This window comes from Gossypium hirsutum, chromosome D06 (assembly GCF_007990345.1).
Source record: "Gossypium hirsutum isolate 1008001.06 chromosome D06, Gossypium_hirsutum_v2.1, whole genome shotgun sequence".
Lineage (NCBI taxonomy): Eukaryota > Viridiplantae > Streptophyta > Magnoliopsida > Malvales > Malvaceae > Gossypium > Gossypium hirsutum.
The window spans coordinates 4,262,607-4,284,030 of record NC_053442.1 but is presented as its reverse complement, the minus strand read 5'-3'; the positions used below and the strand labels follow the sequence as shown (position 1 = coordinate 4,284,030).

At 32.0% G+C, this 21,424-nt stretch overlaps 1 protein-coding gene across 7 annotated transcripts; it reads right to left on the bottom strand.

Annotated features, from left to right (window-relative positions):
* Nucleotides 1-1,995: 1,995 nt before the first annotated feature.
* LOC121218233 (alcohol dehydrogenase-like 1) lies at nt 1,996-4,943 on the bottom strand. 7 transcript variants are annotated; one of them, XM_041095104.1, is made up of 10 exons: nt 4,777-4,943; nt 4,539-4,678; nt 4,409-4,455; nt 3,995-4,320; nt 3,558-3,640; nt 3,399-3,474; nt 2,969-3,033; nt 2,659-2,754; nt 2,381-2,542; nt 1,996-2,293 (listed from the first exon to the last, which is right to left on the bottom strand). In XM_041095104.1, exons 1-10 carry the CDS (start codon nt 4,826-4,828, stop codon nt 2,180-2,182), a joined length of 1,161 nt encoding a protein of 386 aa, XP_040951038.1. In that variant the 5' UTR covers nt 4,829-4,943; the 3' UTR covers nt 1,996-2,179. The 7 variants fall into 7 exon arrangements, with proteins under 7 accessions (XP_040951038.1, XP_040951035.1, XP_040951040.1 ...); XM_041095101.1 differs by having other exon boundaries at nt 3,558-3,670; nt 4,777-4,936; XM_041095106.1 differs by having other exon boundaries at nt 2,978-3,033; nt 4,777-4,936.
* Nucleotides 4,944-21,424: the final 16,481 nt, after the last annotated feature.

Sequence of the window (21,424 nt, the reverse complement as noted above, 5' to 3'; positions counted from 1 at the left end):
ATGCTTAGCAACACAAGCATCTACAGCAGCTTTTCCCTTATTCTTCAGCTTTGGACAATTTTTCTTCTAGTGGCCTTTCTCATGACAAAAAGCACATTCATCTTTCCCGAGTCTGGACTTTGACTTTGATCTCCCCTTTTGAGTTTTCTTCCGAGTGTATGAACGACCTCGGACTACTAAAGCTTCTGTATCTCTGATTGAGTTTTTCTGTTTGTCCTTCTTTCTCTGTTCATAACTGTATAAGGCCGCACATACTTCGCTCAGAGATATATCACTCCTGCCATGAAGTAGGGTAGTTTCTAGGAACTCAAACTCCTCAGGAAGTGACCCCAATAGCATCAAAGCCAAATCTTCATCTTTGAATGTCTCATCCATATTCAGCAAATCAGTGACTAACTGATTAAATTTGGTGATGTGATTATTCATTGTGGTACTTGGGACGTATGTGAAGCGAAACAGTCTTTTCTTCAAGTGGAGCTTATTTTGACTGTTTTTCTTCAAAAAATTTTCTTCAAGTGCCACCCACAACTTATTTGCAGAAGTCTCCTTTGAAAAAGCATACCTCTGCTCTCGAGAAAGGCATGATCGAATTGTGCCACATGCCAACCGATTGATCGCCTTCCAATCTTTCTCCTGTACATCATCTGGTTTCTCTTCATCAATGGCAATGTCTAGACCCTGCTGAAAAAGGGCATCTAGAACCTCACTTTGCCACATACCAAAATGGCCCGTACCATCAAAGATCTCCACGGCCAATCTTGCATTTGCAATTGTCGGTCTTGTCCACATGGACGATGTTGAAGCTCCTACACTGACCGTTTTCTCCATAATCTTTCAATATACCTAAGGAAATCTTTTCTGATGTGGAAGATCAGTTCAAACTGCAACCACAGAGCATACTACGATTAACCTTCGGCTCTTGATACCACTTGTTGTTCCAATAGGGTCGGAAGCGTGTAAATTATTGTACTAAAAAATCACACAAAGTTCAATTCCCAGGGAAGAGAGGTGGATCACATGGATCTCTTAAATACCAAGTCTTTCCTTAGACAGAATATCCCTTCTATAGTAATTTAATAGCACAATTAAATACTACTATTATACCCTCAAATATTGAAAGAAAAATAGGACAAGAAAGAACACAAGAGATTTAACGAGGTTCGGTAAATTATACCTACGTCCTCGGGCACTAACACCAGATGATAACTTTACTATCTCCAAAGTATTACAAACAAATAGAATTCCTTAAGAATTCTCAAATGGGAGAAGAGAGAAAACTAAGAGAGAAAGATTGGTTGGGATGATTGAAATGAGAAATGAGAAGGCCTATTTATAGTTGAGGTTCAAGGACCAAACAATAAATAGCCCATTATCTCAAGGACCAAAAAAAAAATTATCCCATGCCACTTTTTCAAAGTCAACTTTAGGGTGCTAAACTTGCACCACTTTGTATTGTTTGCCATTAATGTTGTCTCCCATTAATGTTAACATAGGTGTGGAGGAGATTGAAGATGAGGGGTTTAATGGGAAAGATGGGAGCATTTTGTTGAAGGAAGTTGAGGTGGGATTTAATGGTGGGAGAAAATAGATGATAGATGAAGGGGTAAATGGATAAAAAGAAAGAGACCGGCAGGAGAAAGGGACTTGAGAGAGCAGCGACGCAGCAAGGGCAATGCAAGACATGGAAGTTATGGACGTCCGGAAGAGAAGATGAGATTTCTTCAAGGACGAAATGGTGCTTGGAAAAGTCAAAAAAAAAATTCAAAATGTCGGTTGGGTTAATGTGTCACGTCAGCAATAACAAATAATTTTAATGCAAGTGATTAATTTAAACAACTATTTTAATTAGAGTGATTAAATATTTTTTTAAAAAATTAGAAGGACCAAAATAAAACAAACCCTATTTTATAGTGACCATAAATGTATTTTACTTTTTTTAATCAAATTTCTATTCTTGTATACATACAATTCAGCTTCTTATAGTAAAAATGGTGATGATCAATATTTCCTTTTTTATTTTAGTACATATATATAATTGGAGAAGAGATGACAACAACAAAGTTTGGACTATGATATTTGTGATGTCAACAATGAGCTTATCCATCGTTATTTTATGAGGTTGACATCAATATTTCTTTTATTGATGAAAATTTAAAATGATAAAAAAAATAAGAATTAATTAATCCATCCATATGATGCAACGAAGACTCTTTCCTTCAAGCAGTAAATCAAAAGCTTTGTTGATATCTTGAAAATTCACTTCGTGCGTTATGAATCCATCCAGATTAATTTCCTGCATGTAATAATATAACATAAAAAGCATTTAATTTATCACCTTACATCAAGAAATTACAAGGCAAAGAAGGGCATGAAATTAAACCTTGTGTAGATATTTTTGAGCAAGGATGGGAATGTCAGATTTGGCTTTAAGCCCTCCAAAAAAACACCCAGTGACAGTTCTACCTCTTAGAAGAAAATAAGTGTTGATAGCTAATGGTGTGTTATGCATCTCCACTCCTAGTATCACTGTCTTGCCCCAATTCTGGTTAAATTTCCCCCAAAAACCAACCATGAAAATTAGCTTTTTTATTTAAACCAATAAGAAAAAGTTAAGAGGCCAGTGGCTTGAGCTTCACTTCACAATTCACCTATACCTACCGCTCTACTACTATTGAAAGCTTCTTCCATTAGTGAAGCCAATCCAATGCACTCAAAGCTGTAGTCAACTCCCCCATCTGTTATTTCCTTAATCACCTGTAAAATATATATTAAACAATTTAATAACTATATAATTAAACTCTTTTCATTGAATTTAATATATGTTTGGTATATGTGAAATAATCAGCATTTGGATTAGCTAATTATTCTTGTTTGTGACATTTTTTATATGGATCAAATCTAAATTTATTAGAAAAAAATCACATGAATCAATTAAATTATATCGATATTTTCGGATTTTGCAGCCAACCTCACTGACTTTTTTCTCTCCACATGTTGCGGGGTTGATGAATTCACTGACTCCAAACTTTTTCCCTATCATAGAAAAGCAATAATACTTTGAGCAGAAACTTTTTGATGCTTTATCAACATAATTAAGATAAATAAAGTCTAGAGTTTACTATACAAGAATCAGGGTCTGGAATTTCAGGGTATAATATCCAAAATTTTAAAGTTTAGGGTCTAGAGTTCAAGATATAAAATCTAAGATTTAAGGTTCATTTTAAAAAACTACTAAAATAACGTGTCAATGACATAAAAAAATATTAAAATAACATTAAATAATTAATAAAGAATACAAAATGATGTGACATTTTTATTTCGTACCATCCTTTTCCATTCTAAAATATGCTTAAAAAATTATACTCTTATAAAAAAATAACACTAACTATTTTATTTACCTATCTCAAACTTTTCCTGGTTTAAATCTACACCTATGATCTTCGAAGCTCCACGCAACCTTGCCCCTTCTGCAACCTGATATGTATGAATGGATTTGCAAATGATTTAGGATATCCATTGACATAAATCAAAGAAAAATGGATTATTAAAAGGAGTACCGCAAGTCCAACAGCTCCCAGGCCAAATATGGCGACAGTGGAGCCTTCTTCAATGTCTGCCACCTTCCATGCTGCTCCAATACCTGTCATCCACATCAACATCAGACTAGTGCCTAACATGAAGCAGGCCAAAGCAAAGGGAAAAAAGGTTACGATCCACTTAGATTGCATTTTATTTCTCTATTTAAAAATAAATAAATAATTTTTTATATATTAAATTAAAAATAAATAAATTATTCTTTTAAATTTTTTATCTATTTTTATAATTACAAATTAATTTTTATATGTCAGTAGCATGAGATAAATATGACGCATTATGTATCATTGTCTAATTGTTCCATAATCAGGCCAGTTTTTCTCTGGAGAAATTGATAAATTTTAAAGGGTCATTGATGAGAACATTGATTTATTCGGAAGTGGGTGAACCATTAACTTACCACTGGATACTCCACAGCTAAGGAGGCAAGCTTTCTCAGCTGGGAATTCCGATGAGATCTTCACAACATGGACCACATCAACCACTGTGTACTCACTGAAGCTGGAAACAGACAAGAAATGGTGCAAAGTCTCCCCATTCATCCCCTTGAACCTACTTGTTCCATCCCTTGGCATTTCAGCGACCAATTTGTCACCGAATATGGAACAACCATTTCCCTTTTGGGACTTGCAGTCCCTACATTCTCTACAATTCGGACGAAACACAGGTACCACCATATCTCCTTCCTGAAATTCCTCCACATGCTCCCCTACACTCTCAACAACACTTGAAATCCACCAAAAAATAAGAAATTACAGTCTGAAAATGGCTTGAACTACAGCATGTGTAAAAGTGTAAGGTATAGTTGAATTACCCAACAGCTTCATGCCCAAAAATTCTGGGAAAAAGTGCAAATGGTCCCTACAGGAAACCAATACTGTAATCTTCAATTTTTTGTATAAAGAAGGATGAAAGTTTGATATAAAATTTAGCAAGGGAATTACAATGGATATTTTCCAGAAGGTAACGTCAGAATGACAAAGAGAAGTACAGAGAATTTTTATCCTAATCTCCCAAGCTTTAGGTGGGTCAACCATAATTTCCTCTATCACAAGTGGTTCCCCTGGATTTCTGCAAACTGCAGCTGTTTATATCATGAAAAAGAAAAAACGAATCAGACAGGCAAGGTAATAGAAAAACAGAGAATCCAGGTAACAGAAAAGAGCAGAAATGCAAAACAACCTTTGCATCTTATAACTTTTCCTGCAGTTCCCGACCTGTTTTGTTTTTCCATGGCTTCTTCTTCTTCTTCAACCTTGATGAAGAAATAGGGACAGTTTTTTCTTGGCCTATCCCAACTCTTTCTGCTATCTTTTGCTTCTATTTTCGATAGTAAGCGCTTACCATTTTTATAAGGACTAATATGGATAAATTGAGTATTCCAAAAACAAAAAAGGATAATTATTGAGTAAACTACACTTAAGGTCACTAAATTATTAATAAGTTTGCATTCTAGTCACTTAACTTCAAAAGGTTACAAAACGGTTATTGAATTATTCAAAAGTTTTCATTTAACTCATTGAGTTATTAAAAACACTATTATGTTACATTCTCTATTTGCATTGTCTACACCAATTAAAAGCTCTTATTCCACTTCTCTTCTACAGTTCAATTTTTTTTTCATGAAATAGCTTTGAATGTCATGAATTTGTGAACTAAAATCCAAACAGTTTTTTTCGATCTCTGACACTGATTGTTAGATCGAATTGGATTTAAGATATGTCTTTTTACTTATCGATGGGTATTAATCCACTGTACCGATAGTCAAATCATCTAGACTTTTCTTTAAAAAATAGTAGTCTAGTGACGTAAATAAAAATTTTTAAATAGTTCAGTGACACAAATGAAAAGTTTTAAATAATTTAATGAGTATTTTGTAACTTTTTGAAGTTAATTGAGTAAAATGTAAATTCATTAATAATTTAATGAATAAGACACTTAAGAATCTCTTTCTATGGTAAGAAAATCTGAGTGATGATAAAGTTTCCATGTTGATTGGTGAATGGTGACCATTGTTGTCAGGTCCCTAATGTTGCAACATATGCTCCAAACCACTTTAAAAGGCTATCAACTATTGCAGAGAGAATCTTATCCGGTATATTTTTATGATATTAAAAACATAATTTTATTATTTTAACGGTTTATATTTTTATAATTTTTAAAAATTAAATTAAATTTTTATTATTTTTTAAGATTAATATGTAATTTTACTATTATCAATTTAAAAATTTATAAATTATAAAAAGATTAAAATTGAATTTTTTTTATTTTAGGGGACAGGCCTTACCTACCCCTTGCTCCACCCTTGGTCAGCTCCATCTTTTCATTTTATAGCATTTGGGGTAGGTAATCGATTAAATTTGAAGTTAGTCAGGTCAGATTATAAATCAGGACAAAATTCTTTTGTTATTGTTTTTTATTCACAAAATTCAAGTTTAAGACTTTATTAAGAGATACCTAACTCTATATTATTTTACCTAACATGTATTTATTAAGTATAGAATCTATCACATGGTAAAACCCATTATTTTCTTTCTCCATAATGTAAAAATGATCCCCCGAGTATTTCCGAAGAAGTTATCGTTATCAATAAAAAACATATAGTTGTTGAGGGGAATTGGCTCCCTTATTGGGATAAGTCTTTGAAGTGTTATCTTTTAGGACGTCAACTCGTATCACGAACGATAGAGTTATTGATCTTGGAGTGTCTATATTTGGTTTTAACCTCGAGTTTTTATCTCTCTACTCCAAGGAGAGCCCATAGGAGTTCACAGAGTTTTGGCAGGAGCACCTAGGTCCACCAAGGAAATGTTTTATTATTTTGGCCTTGGTGGAGTTCAAACTCGTACCTTTAAAGGGTCTTAATGAGTAAGAACACTACCACTTATACCCTTTTGGGCTCTCCTCAGAGTAGGGTGACAAAAATTCTGGGCTAAAATCAAGCATAGACACCTCGGGAACAATATCACTATTGTTCGAGGTTCGAGTCGACATCCCAGAGGACAATACTTCAAAGGCTTTTCCCAATAAAAGAGTTGGTTCCCCCTCAACAATAGTCAACCCTCTCTATAAGACAATAACAATCCCAATTGTCTACCAAATTTTCAAATATTATAGAGTGGATCATTATACACTTATAACAAATTTGATTAGGGGTGAGTAAAGTTTGATTTGATTTAGAAAAATCGATTTTTTTTAAATTTTGAGTTAATCGAATCCAGTTTTTCAACCTTTTGGATCCACTCAAATAAATAATTCAGTTTTTCAAGTTCGAGTCGAGTTGAATTATAAAACTCAAATAATTCAAATAACAAGTTGAAGTAAATACTTCTTGTATCCTTGACAGTTTCAATAGTGTGCAAAATTGGTCCCTCACAAAAAATAACAAAAATTCAAAATAAAATTCAAAAATCAAAATATTTACAAAATATTTTTTTCCCAAAATTTTATAAATTATATTCAAAAAAATTGAAAATATATATCAATTATTTAAAATCTTTAAAATATATCAAATGTGAATTATAATTTTTTTAAATTCCAAAATAAAAATTTTGAGGCCATAAACAACTGAAGTATCAAATCAAATTTATCATACTAATTATCTTTTTTTTTCTCTCTTATTTTTTTTTCTACTCATAACCTCTCCCCAACTTGAACCCATGTCTTCACGCACGAGCAATAACGTTGATGTCAACAGAGCTAATATTTAGTCGACCTCTTATTTTGTTTTAAAAGAGTTTTCAAATAGATATATGGTATATGTTCTTTAACTTAGAATTAGTCAATTGTCAACAAGATTTCAATAAGTCCGGTTTAATTTTTTAGTTTAATTCGAATAAATTTATTCGACTTGACTCGACTCAATTCAAAAAAAATTTAAATCAATTTAGAATGATAAAATAAGATTCATCAACTAGACTAATTCAAAAAATTTTACTCGATTTGTCGAACACTCACCTCTATATTTGACTTCTACATAACGTTTGACACTTAGATCATATTTGATTTTTTTTTTAATTTTCAAAATGAAAACTAAAATATTAATAATATTGATTAGTCATTATAAAGTTTAAAAATGTACATAATTCCCACTTAATTAAACATGATTAGTAGATTTTTATGCAAAAATTAAACAATTTAATGAGATAATATTTTAACTAATTTTTTTTTATTTCACTTAGGAGAAAACTAATTTTACTAAATTTTAATAAAAGAGAATATCATAAAGTAAAGTTGTTTGAACTGGTTGAGGTACCGGTCTGAGGAGGGACACTGAACTAATTGGCCAGAACAAAAAACTAACTGAATCACATTTTCAATATTTATTTTAATTTTTATAAATTGGACAGATCAATCGAACTGATTGGACTAACGAACCGACAACTTAACCAGTTCAACTACTAGTCCGATCTTAAAAACTTTATTATAAAAAACTAATTTAATAAAAAATCAATTCTACAATAAACTTATTTGTTGTAATGAAATCTTATTATGTGCATTAATTGATCATACCCACCGCGGCCGGTGCCATCACCATCAACATCAATTAATGGATTTTGTGTTGATGAAAGATCAACCTTCCATCACGTTGTCTATCACGTAAAGGTTTAATTTTGCATGTATATGGAAATTGCAGGAAACCCACGCAGGGTTTTTGTCAATTATTGATTAATAGGAATCAGGTTTGATGCTTTTTACTAAGTTCAATTTCGTCACCTACTATTGAAATAAATATTTTTTTTGCTAAGTTGTTGTTTGCTTTCCTATATATCTCACTTTCTTGTGTTGGTTTTTATATTTTAAAATATTTTAATTGAATCCTAAATGTATCGTGTTAACTAATTGTTAAATTTTAGTTTTGATCTGATATAAAATATATTTAAAATACATAAATCAATTCTTAACCTTGTGTATCTTATATATAATATTTAAAACCGAAACATTGGAAATAATCCTATTTGGAGGCTTAGTTTTACTTAATTTTTGACACGAGTATAATCTTAAAATTCACCATGTGTCCTATATTTAATATTTAATATTTTAAATATCAAATTATATGAAAGTAAAACTTAATTTAAATTTTAAAATCAAAGCAAAAATGTTATAAATATTAATGCATCAATTATAAATATAAATAAATAAGTTAAATCGATTTTATAGAAAAATTAATTATTTATATCATTTATAAAAAGTTGTCCCTAAATAAAAGAGAGAGTTTAATTGGGGATTTAGGGGGGTTTATATGATTTTTTTAGGTATAAATCACAAGTGTCATTATCTGTTTTACAATTTGAGTATAGTTTTATTGGGGCTGATTTAAATATTATAAATTAATTTAAGTGTTAAAGTATATGAAAGCAAAATTTAATTTCAAATTTTAAATTTAAGCAAAATTAATTATAAATATCAATGCATTAATTATAAATATAAATATACAAATTAAATTGATTTTATAGAAAATTAACTATACCATTTATAAAATTTGTCCCCAAATGAAATAGAGAGCTCAGTTGGAGATTTAGAGGGCTTTATATGGTTTTTTTTAAACCACGGGTGTCTTTATCCGTATTATAGTTTAAGTATAGTCCTACTCGAGCTAGTGGTATTTAAGTAAAGCTCTCCTAATAATATCGATTCCAAAATTCAAACTTGATTTGAATGCCTGGGAAAGAAATCTACTTCCACTTCTTTCAACTACTTTTTGGTAGGGAGCTTTATATGATGACACCTAACCTTATATGTGACATCCCAAACGCTCGACCGACAAATTGGCCAAACGGGAATGCTACATTTCCTACAGAGTTTGTACTTAAAACCCAAGTACATAATTTAATAGTGCTTATCCACAACATCTTCATTAATTTATGCCATTCATCCCATGTTAGACTTATTTCATTTTCCTTAATTTTCAGTTACAACAATTTTTGCTCATGAGGCTTAACCTACAGGTCGCCCTTTCAATATGCATGCATGCTGCACCTTAGATGAACAAGCTCACATTGGCTTGAAAGATTCTGGCTTAGTCCCTCTCTAGTGTATTGTATAATCCAATTTACCTGAAAAGTATAACAAGAAGTTAGGTAAATTCGAATGAACCTCGTGAGTTATTAAAATAACATACTTGATCAAGATAATTTCATAGTGTCTTCATCACTCGCACGAGGGCAGATCAAGTGTCTTCATGGTACCCTCTTGACATCATTTGCATTAACACAGCTTACAAGTTGGCACGTTTTGTGCATTGACATGGTTCACCATTTTCATCATTCGTGCATTAGTATATCTTGTAGGATGGTTCTGCTTACGTATTTGCTTTGATTTCATTTAGGACAGCTCATTATCAATTTGGAAGTCGAATCAAGTACGAAGTATCTTGGAAAAATTTACTGTTGTGAACTATCACTCTGCAGTCAGTCCCTGAAGACTCATGCATGAAATTTCACACTTGGAGAACTTCTATGTGCGGACTCACACACGGTGATTTAAACACCCGGGTTCAAAGTTAGAGGATTCATACATGCGACTTTGTATTTGTGGGTCCCTGTTTAGTGGTCACATTTCCATAGACTCTCACCTGCAAATTCATGTGCACGGATTGTTACGTACATACTCATTCTTGGCGAACATAGATTCGCAGGATACACTACACCAAAAGGGGGCTTCAGCGGCGCTAACACAAAAACGCCGGTAAAGCTTGGGATATAGCGGCGTTTCCAGAAAAACGCCGTAAATAGTCAGACACATAGTGGCGTTTTATACAAAAACGCCGCAAAAGAGTATCATTAGTGGCGTTTTTAAACAAAACGCCATAATAAATCTGACAAAACGCATCGTTTAATATTTAGGAATATTGGCAGTAGCGGCGCATTATAGAAACGCCATTATAGAACACAATTAGCGGCGTTTTTTTCTAAGCGCCGTAAAAAATGTTAAACAAAACGCAGCGTACAATATTGAGGTATAGTAGAGTTGGTGGCGCTTCTGCAAAAACGCCGCTGAAGCACATCAATAGCGGCGCTAAAGCCAAAGCGCCGCAAAATATGTGGACCAAACGCAGCGTTTCGTATGGAGGCATAGAGCCAATAGTGGCGCTTGAGGAAAACGCCGCTATATCCGCATATTAGCGGCGCTTAACCGAGAAACGCCGGAAATGTGAAACCGAAACGCAACGTTTCGTCGTAGGTATAGCGCCCAAATTGTAAACGACGTCGCTTTGATGATGTTTACCTTTAGTAGCGGCGGTTTTACATAAACGCCGCAAATATTTCCCTAATACGTTGTCGTTTACTTTTATTATTTGGTTGGAAGTTAGACAAAACGACATCGTTTTTATACTATTTATTGGTATTAGCGGCGTTTTTTTGTAAAAACGCCGTAAATGGAATACATTTTATTTTAGGGTTTTAGGATTAATATTTAAGTTTTGTCGTGTACGATTTGGGGTTTTAAGGTTCATTACATAATGTTCGTTATTTTAGGTTTACAGTATTAAGTTCAGGGTTTTCAGTTTAGATTATGGCTTGGGGATTGAGGTTTAAGGTTTAGAGTTTCAGTTTACATGTTAGTGTTAATGTGAGGTCAGTGTTTACGGCTTATAAGATAATGATCAAATTTACTGTTTATGGTTTATGGTTTAGCGTTAATGATTTGAATGTTGCAATGCATGGTTTTTGCGTTTCGGATTCACATGAAGAATACGAGTTAGGGTTTATAATTTAATTTTAAAATTTACGGGTTATAGGGATTAATAGCTTTGGGTTTTAGGGTTTAATTACTCATCTAAAACAAAAGCCAAAAAAAATGTAAATTCTTTGTGTTTTTTACTTCTTATTATATATGTCATTAGTAGGATTATAATTAAATATTATAATTAGGGTTATAGAAAAAGATATATATGCAACGATATATATTATATATTATGAAACATATATATATTAATATTGTGTTAGTTACATAACAATCATATTAATGTGTCAATTTATAATAATGTCATAACAATTATCAAAATAAAAAATCTATTAAAAATCATTAAACTTATAAATAAAGAGAAATAAAAAAATTTTAAAAATTGAATAATTAGCGGCGTTTGTTTATAAGCGCCGCCAAAAGTTATACAAAACGCAGCGTACAATATTGAGGTATAGTAGAATTTGTGGCGCTTCTATAAAAACGCTGCTGAATCACATCATTAGCGGCGCTATTGCAAAAGCGCCGCAAAAATATGTGGACCAAAACGCTGCATTTCGTCTTGAGCTATATGGCACAAATTTTAAACGACGTTGCTTTGATGAATTTTACCGGTCGTAGCGGCGATTTTACATAAACGCCGCAAAGGATTTGATGAATACGTCGTCGTTTACTTTTATTATTTGGTTGGAAGTTAGACAAAATGACATCGTTTTATACTGTTTATTGGTATTAGCGGCGTTTTTTGTAAAAACGCTGCAAATGGAATAAATTTTATTTTAGGGTTTCGGGATTAATATTTAAGTTTTGTCGTGTACGGTTTGTGGTTTTAGGGTTCATTACATAATGTTCGTTATTTTAGGTTTACAGTATTAAGTTCAGGGTTTTCAGTTTAGATTATGGCTTGGGGATTGAGGTTTAAGGTTTAGAGTTTTAGTTTACATGTTAGTGTTAATGTGAGGTCAGTGTTTACGGCTTATAAGATAATGATCAAATTTACTGTTTATGGTTTATGGTTTAGCGTTAATGATTTGAATGTTGCAATGCATGGTTTTTGCGTTTCGGATTCGCATGAAGAATACGAGTTAGGGTTTATAATTTAATTTTAAAATTTACGAGTTATAGGGATTAATAGCTCTGGGTTTTAGGGTTTAGTTACTCATCTAAAACAAAAGCCAAAAAAATGTAAATTCTTTGTGTTTTTTACTTCTTATTATATACGTCATTAGTAGGATTATAATTAAATATTATAATTAGGGTTATAGAAAAAGATATATATGCAACGGTATATATTATATATTATGAAACATATATATATTAATATTGTGTTAGTTACATAACAATCATATTAATGTGTCAATTTATAATAATTTCATAACAATTATCAAAATAAAAAATCTATTAAAAATCATTAAACTTATAAATAAAGAGAAATAAAACATTTTTAAAAATTGAATAATTAGCGGCGTTTTTTTTGTAACACGCCGCTATAGAGTTGAATTTGCGGCATTTATTGTATAAACGCCGCACAAAATTAAACCAAAACGATTTCGTTTTCATTGGGAGAAATACCTTTAGTGGCGCTTCCTAATAAACGCCGCAATGGTTCGGGGCTTTAGTGGCGGTTTTACATAAACGCCGCAAATGTTTCTGTAATACGACGTCGTTTATGTTTATTTTTTGGTTGTAAGTGTGACAATACAACATCGTTTTTATACTGTTTATTGGTATTAGCGACGTTTTTGTTAACAAACGCCGCAAAGGAAATAAATTATATTTTAGGTTTTTCTGATTAAAATTTAAAATTGTAAAATGTATTTTTTTATAATTTCAATTATTTATAAATTTTAATGTTGCTAATATATACATTATTCATACTGTTTAAAATTAAAAAAATTTAATAAAATTTATCATTTAAAAATAATGTATTAAATCAGAAATATATTACAAATTAAAATTATAAATAAAAATAAATAAAAAATTACAAGAAGTGAATTATTAGTGGCGTTTCTGTGTAAAACGCCGCAAGGATCCAATTAAAATTTAAACAAAACGGCGTCGTTTCGTAGACGAATTTAATTTTTAGTGGCGTTTTTTATTAGCGCCACAAATTAATTTAGTGAAACGGCGTCGTTTCATTGACCAGATCAGTTTTGGGGTATATCCCCGCTCTCACCCAGCCCCAGCCCCAGCCCCAGCCCCAATTCTTACTTCTGAAATCCCTAAGTGTTTCACCGAAATCCCTAAGTCACCGAAATCCCCAATTCTTCATCTGTTCCGTTTTTCATTGTTAAAAGTGTTTACATTTCTTGCAAAACATTAAAATCTCCGGTTCGTACATTCGGTCAACACACATAGTTGACGGAGAACGTCGCGAAGCATCGTCGGAATCGATCGCCGGGGGAATAAGTATTCAAGGTTCGCTTTCCCCATTATCAATCCGTATTCATTTGGGTTTTCTCTTGTTAATTTTATTCTTGGTTTGTATTTGTTTGTTGATCCTGAAATTAAAAAAAATTGTATCCTCTGTTGTAAATTTTATTCGGTCTTCCTCTTCATTTTTTTGGACCGTCCTGAAGGTAGTGTAATGGTTCGAAAGTGATTGGAATGGTTTCATTGCTTACAAACTGATGTTAATACTGCTTTTTTATAGGGTTTCAGTCCATTCAATTTCATTGCCTTCAGTTCTGTTTGCTGCAAGGTTCTGAAGGTACAAATATATATTTAGGAAAATTTGATGTGCAAATATATATGTAGGAAAATTTCTGTTTTCTGCGCAAAAATACTGTCGGTGGAATCATCTGCTAGTCTGCTTTTAGCAAAGGATTTGATGTGCAAATTTTTATGTAGGAAATTTTGATGTGCAAATGTCTTACTGTTTTGACCTAGTTTGCCTGGAAATGCTGGAGAAAACTTAAGTGTGAAACCAAGCTGCCTTTAGCTTCTATTTTCCAGTCAAAACGCGAATTGCACTTTGACAGTGGCATTAGTATTGTCTTCATCTGTTTAATATTTCTTCATGTGATTCACCTTTTTTTTAAATATTACAAAATACTCCTTTTTAGCTTGTATATAAATCTTCACAATTGCTTTACTTAAAACATGAATTCATAAGTTGTTATGCTCGTTTTTTAAAATGTCAAGTCACTTAAAATGTTATATGGAGAAATTCTTTAAACTGTTATTTTAATACTTTAAATAAGTCAAAGTAAAAATGGTGCATCAAATTTAAACATATATTGTGGTCAAATTAGTAACACATATACCTCTCCATGAATAATTCAGTGGAAGATTAGTTTAAAAGCATTCATTTACGTATGTAAGCTATATTTAAATTTTATTAATAATAAATTTATAACTTAAATAAGTATTACTATTTTTTAATATTATACATATATTCATTTACGTATGTAAGCTATATTTAAATTTTATTAATAATAAATTTATAACTTAAATAAGTATTACTATTTTTTTGATATTATACATATATTCATTTACGTATGTAAGCTATATTTAAATTTTATTAATAATAAATTTATAACTTAAATAAGTATTACTATTTGTTTAATATTATACATATATTCATTTACGTATGTAAGCTATATTTAAATTTTATTAATAATAAATTTATAACTTAAATAAGTATTACTATTTTTTTAATATTATACATATATTCATTTACGTATGTAAGCTATATTTAAATTTTATTAATAATAAATTTATAACTTAAATAAGTATTACTATTCTTTTTAATATTATACATATATTCCATTCAATAGGTTTGGAATGGGAAGAGCGTAAACGACGAAGTTAAATGGCTCTCCCAAGGTCCAAATCGAGTGGTTAAAAGATATAGTGCGTTCCTCATCAACGGATTCAGATTTCATACAAAATATCGCGAGAGGTTGAGGAGAACGCAAAATTGTGGAATAGTTGTTAATTCTGCAATTACAAGTTATGCTAGCGCTAGGGACAATAATCCTGTCGAGGGAAATGTGGAATATTTCGGACAGCTTACTGACATAATTGAGTTGGATTACTACGGCAAATGGAAAGTTGTCTTATTTCGAGCTGATTGGGCCGATGTTAATACAGCTCGTGGAATCAAGCAAGATCAATTTGGTTTTACAATGGTAAACTTTGACCGATTGATTCACACAGGACAACAACTGATAGATGAGCCGTATGTATTCTCAAGTCAAGTCAAACAAGTTTTTTACTCAAAAGATCCAACTGATGAGGGTTGGTACGTTGTACTCCGTAACATCCCTAGAGACTTTGCCATTTCCAGAACAAAACTTAAACGATAATATCCCTAGTACTAGTGCACAATTTCAATGGGTTCGTCAGGATACGGATGAAGATATTTACGAATAATGATGTAGTAAGATTTTACAATTGTTTAATTCTATGTAACTTACATTAGTATTAAATCTTGGTCTTATTATATAACTCAACTATTTTATATGTGTTGTTATTGTTCTAATTAGTTATTAAGTTCAATTACATTTTATGTGTATTGCAGATAAAATGCCTAGAAGAAAAATTATAAGGGAAAGCATTGTTCAAAATGATCCAAACTCGACAGAAACAAATAGTATTGAACAACAGACAGCAATTGGATCTTCAAATGTTCCGATTACACACGAGGATCCTACGAAAGTTCAAAGTAACTTACATTAATTCCATGCATGTTGACTTATAATTGATTTATTTTTCAAATTCTTATATTATAATATACCATTTGTAGCTGAAAATGGTGGGACGCGTAGAGGTCGAGGTCGTACGTTACTCAGAGAGTTATACGACTTAGATCCAGTCGAGCGTGTCAAGGTATGCAGAAACAGTTTTGGTCAGCCTGTTGGATCAGAAGCTCGAATTTTAGCAGGATACATGGGCATTTTAGCACGAAATCCGAATATATTGCCTATCAACTACGAGTCATGGCGTCAAATGCCCGATAGCAACAAAAACCAAGCCCTCGATAATATTAAGGTAACAAAATGTTAATGTCATCTGTAATGCTTGGGAAATAGTTTCATTTATATTTACTTTATTAACTTGTGTTTTTTGTAGGCGAGGTTTGCTTTAGAGGTCTCCGATGCTTATGTAAAGAAGGCATTGGGAAAAAGATGGAGAGACAATAAAAGTACTTTGAAGAAAAATTATTATAAGACAAAAACCACCCTCGATGAGAAAATGCAAAATGTCCCGCCGGGTATGTTGAGGTACCAATGGGAAGATGCGGTTAGATTTGGCATTCTCAGAAAGGCGAGGTACGACATACTTCCAAACTATTGTAATTATTTTGGTTTATAGTATTTACTATTTACGTACTAAAAATTTTATAACGTAGGATCGTGAACGAGTTGGAAAAAGCAGCCGGCAGCAACAAAAATTCACTCACACAGCCGGGTCGAGAAGTTTTGCATGTGTAGCTGAGGCTGAGGTATTTTAAATTTTTTAATATTCTCAAATATGTATAACTTTCTATTAAATAATATTTTTACTACTATATTGTAGGAACGGTCGTCCGGTCAAAAAGTTGGACGCCTACAACTTTTTGAAATTACACATAAGAAGAAAGATGGATCTGCTATGACTCCTGAAGCTGGTGAAATTATGGTACGTTTACTTAATACGATTTCACTTGTTTTAGTTATTTATAGTGTTTATTTTCTAATGGTTTAATTCATTGCATGTAATGCGACTATTGTTATATTGCATTTGTTTTTTTTACTATATATTGCGTTCCTAACTATGTGATTTATTTATTAGGATAAACTAAAGGAAAAAAAGACGGAGTACGAAGCAATTGCTTTTAGTGATAGTTCGGTTCATCTTGAAGACATTGATAACCGGATTATTACTGAAGTTTTGGGTCCTGAAAAGTATGGTCGGGTTCGATTTCAAGGATCTTTTATCAGCCCAACCCAATATTTTGGATCCAGCTCGCACCAATACATGGCTTCAGGGAGTCAATCTCAAGCTGAAGTTCAGAGGTTAAAAGACCAGATGGCTCAGATGCAAGCGACCACATTTGAGGTTTAAAGGAAATATGAAGAACTTCAGCAGCAACTTAAAGTACAGGCGGCAGCAAGGGAAGCAAAGGCTACAGCGAGAGAAGCAGAGGCTGCAGCGAGAGAAGCAGCGAGAGAAGCAGCAATAGAAGCAGAGGTTTAAAAGAAATATGAAGAACTACAACTACGACTTCAAAAAGATGCGGCATCGAGAGAAGCAGAGCAGAGCAAAAAGTACGACGAACTTCAACAGCAGCTTCAGATTATGATGAAGATGTTTCAGTAGTCGCAACTTCCGCCGTCATAGTGTGTGTTGCATAAATACTTTTAACGCTTTTGTAAAGAAAAGTATGAATTCACTTTTATTTATCAATTAATATTATTTTAGTCATTTAATTTGAAATATTATATAAATTTATTGTTTTTGGTTAGTTTAAGATTTGGTTGCTTTTGATTTACGGTTGTAGGAGGGCTGAAAAAAATAAAAAATTTTATTTTAAAAAAATCCCAAAATTAGTGGTGCTTTTTAAAAAAGCGCCGCTAAAAGTCATATCAAAACAGTGGTGTTTGTGAAATAAGCGCCGCTAAAGAATACTACTTTTAGCGGCGTTTTTGAACAAGCGTCGCTATAGAACATTACTTTTAGAGGCGTTTTCCTCTAAAGCGCCGCTAAAGATCATGTTCTTTAGCGGCGTTTTTTTATAAGCGCCGCTAAAGAACATGATCTTTAGCGGCGTTTTTTTATAAGCACCGCTAAAGAACATGATCTTTAGCGGCGTTTTTTTCTAAGCGCCGCTAAAGAACATGATCTTTAGCGGCGTTTTTTTCTAAGCGTCGCTAAAGAACATGATCTTTAGCGGCGTTTTTTTCTAAGCGCTGCTAAAGAACATAATCTTTAGCGGTGTTTTTTTATGTAAGCGCCGCAAAAGCTAGTGACGTTGTCGTCAGCGGCATTTTTTGTGGCACTTCTACAAGCGCCGGAAATGGAGTTAGTGGCGTTAAAAAGCGCCGCTAAAGACCTAAAAGAACGCCGCTAAAAACGTGTTTTGGTGTAGTGATAACACCTTGGCGAACCTAGACTTGAGAATTCATACTCATCGGTTATTTCCCATGGACTCTTTCTTGAAAGGTTGTCCATACAGACTCATACATGAAGATTCGTGGATAAGGATTTATATATGTTGAAATAGTGCTTGGTAGGCTAGGATACGAAGGGGCTTTCCGTGCATATTCAAATGTGTAGACTTAATGAACATATAGTCCTTTGGATTTTTATATAGCGGAATCTAGCGTATAACATTAGCATGAAAACTTGAGGACACATCCAACGACTATCATAACTTGATACATAAGGACATGTAACACCCCTATCCCTTGTCCGTCACTAGAACAGGGTTATGAAGTATTACCAGACTTTTTAGATCAAATACGAACATTTTATATCATTTAACATACATACTAGAAAATAATCATAAATCACTCATATTGTCCCTTGTATGAGCCCTCGAGGCCAAAATATACATTAGAAACAAATCAAGACTAAACCGAAAATTCAAAGAATTTTTCACAAAATTTCAAAATTTTTCCTATGTGCAGGGGATACACACCCGTATACTAGCTATGTGAAAATACTTGGGCATTCTGTTTCTAAATTTTAAAGATACAGGAGACACACGGCCAAACCACACGCTCGTGTGGTAGGCCGAGTGTCGCACACGGCTGAGACACACGTTACCCATATGGACGAAAATAGGTCATTTTAAGGCCACATTTCTCACTCATTTTGATATCAACCTAAACACAACATTTTAACACATCAATATATCCCAACAAACAATCAAAACAAGTCAAAATCATATTTTAAACATAACATAACATCATTTATATATACCAAAATACCTAAACTTACCTATTTAATCCATCTAACTATTCTACTAAAGATAACCACAAATTGAATACAATAAACCTATATCATTCACAACAACATCACTAATATGTCGCAATTTCAACCCAACATATATATATAAGCAAAATTATAATTATTAACATTTACACAAGACCAACTTTGATTAAATCACACAAACCCTATACATGCCATATAAACCATATTAAACGTTTCAAAAACTACCGGAATAAGCTGGATAGTGTGACTTGATATGTTGATATGATCTTTAGACCTTACGAAAATCTACAAAGACATTAAACAACACAAGTAAGCTTAATGAAGCTTAGTAAGTTCGATGGGTTAAAATAAGTCTTACTGAACCTACTATAACAAACCAAATAAATAAATTCATTCATGATAACTCCCTGCCATTTACAACTTTAATTGATGAATACACTTGTTTCAATTCAATACCAATAATAAACCATATGTCTTTCAATTTCAATACATAAATCACTTACCAAATCTTCCCAAATCGAATAATGGCTTACGGATAAGAGTACATCGTTTTCAGAAGCCTGAAGATTGAACAAAAGTTCATAAGAGCTAAACAGAAACCCATAAGGGTTGAACAGAAGCTCGTAAAAGCTAAATGGAAACTCATAAGGGTTAAACAGAAGCTCAAAAGAGCTAAATGAAAACTCATATGAATTAAACATAAACTCGAGAAAGCTAAACGAAAAGTGTAACAGCCCGATTTTGACCCTAATCGAACAAAGTGGTTTCGGGACCACAAATTTGAGTTAGAAAAAATATTTTAAAATTATTTTTAACATCTGCAGTATGTGAATTTGCTATGTGTGAAAATTTCGTATGAAAATTTGATTGTTTGAGTGTTCAATTTGATAAAAAGGGTTTAATTGCGTAAAATAAAAATTTAAGGGATTAAATTTAAAAGCACCCAATTGTTGATGTCTTTTTAAAATGAGGGTTTTAAATGGAAATTAGGCCATGTAAAAGTTAGTGGGTGGCATATTACATAAGTGACCTTAATATATATGTTATATAAATTAAATTAATTAAGGTTAAATTAGTCATTTAGTAAAATATTACATATTAGTTAAAATAAGATGAAAAAAGAGAGAGATGATTTTGTTCATATTTGAAAGCCGAAAGTGGAAGAGAAGAACTCATCCATGGCTTTTGAATGTTCGGCACTTCCTTAGCAAAATTAAGGTATTGTTTGATTTCGGTTTTTGATGATTTTTATGTTTTTGTGATCGTTGCTTCATGTTCTATCAAACCCATGCTTTAATTTTAGAAATTGATGGTGATTTTGAGATATGTCATTGATGAATGCTTGAGTTTTTTGTTAGTTTATGGTGAAATATGGAAGACATGTGAAAAATTAACATGTTTTGTCTTTGAATTTTTGGTGAAATTGAGTAATTAGGGCTAAATTGTGAAATTAAATTTTTGGGGGACTAAAATGTGAAAAAATGAAATTTGTGGACTTGTATGAGTACTAGGGATATTCGGCCCTTGTATAGTGTGGGCAAATTTTGTGTATTTTGTGTTTTATGCAATAGGGACTAAATTGAAAAAAGTGTAAATGTCATGGGAAAAATGGTAAATTTCCCATTTATGTGCTTTTGGGACTAAATTGAATGTAATAATATTTAAATTAGTTCATTTTGAATATGTTTAGATCAAGAACCAAAGAAATCGGAGTTAGATCGGGGAAAAGCCAAAGTCGTCGACTAATTGTCCGGTTTCAATTTTTTTCACTGTCCGAGGTAAGTCTATTAGATATTTAATTTTATTAAATTAGTTTATATGTATGAATATCAAATGTATTTATGTTGAGTTAAAATTAAAAGTATAAAAATCGAATGGAAAGTATGAAAATTATGTATATATATGTGTTAGGTTCGAATGAGTATGAATATACAAATATATATACATCAATGTCCTTGTAAATAATTTAGGTATGGAACTATATATATAGGTATGTGATGTATTCGAACATAGGTATGTATATATGTGAATAAAGTTTGAATTTAGTTAATGTTGTTTGTTATATATGTTTACATGATGTTTGAATAGATATATAAAGATATATATGTATGTGTATCAAATATTTGTATAAGTTGGATTGAATAAGCATGTATATATATGAGTAAATACTTATATATATTGATTATAAGTATGAAATTATATGTATATATATGTGTTAATT

Coding starts and splice junctions, on each gene's coding strand:
- LOC121218233 (XM_041095100.1), bottom strand. CDS start 4,828: ATGGAAAAACAAAACAGGTCGGGAACTGCAGGAAAAGTTATAAGATGC. Junction 4,456..4,538: donor CCTTCTGGAAAATATCCATT/GTAATTCCCTTG, acceptor GGTTTCCTGTAG/GGACCATTTGCACTTTTTCC. Junction 3,034..3,398: donor CCAGGAAAAGTTTGAGATAG/GTAAATAAAATA, acceptor TTTCTATGATAG/GGAAAAAGTTTGGAGTCAGT.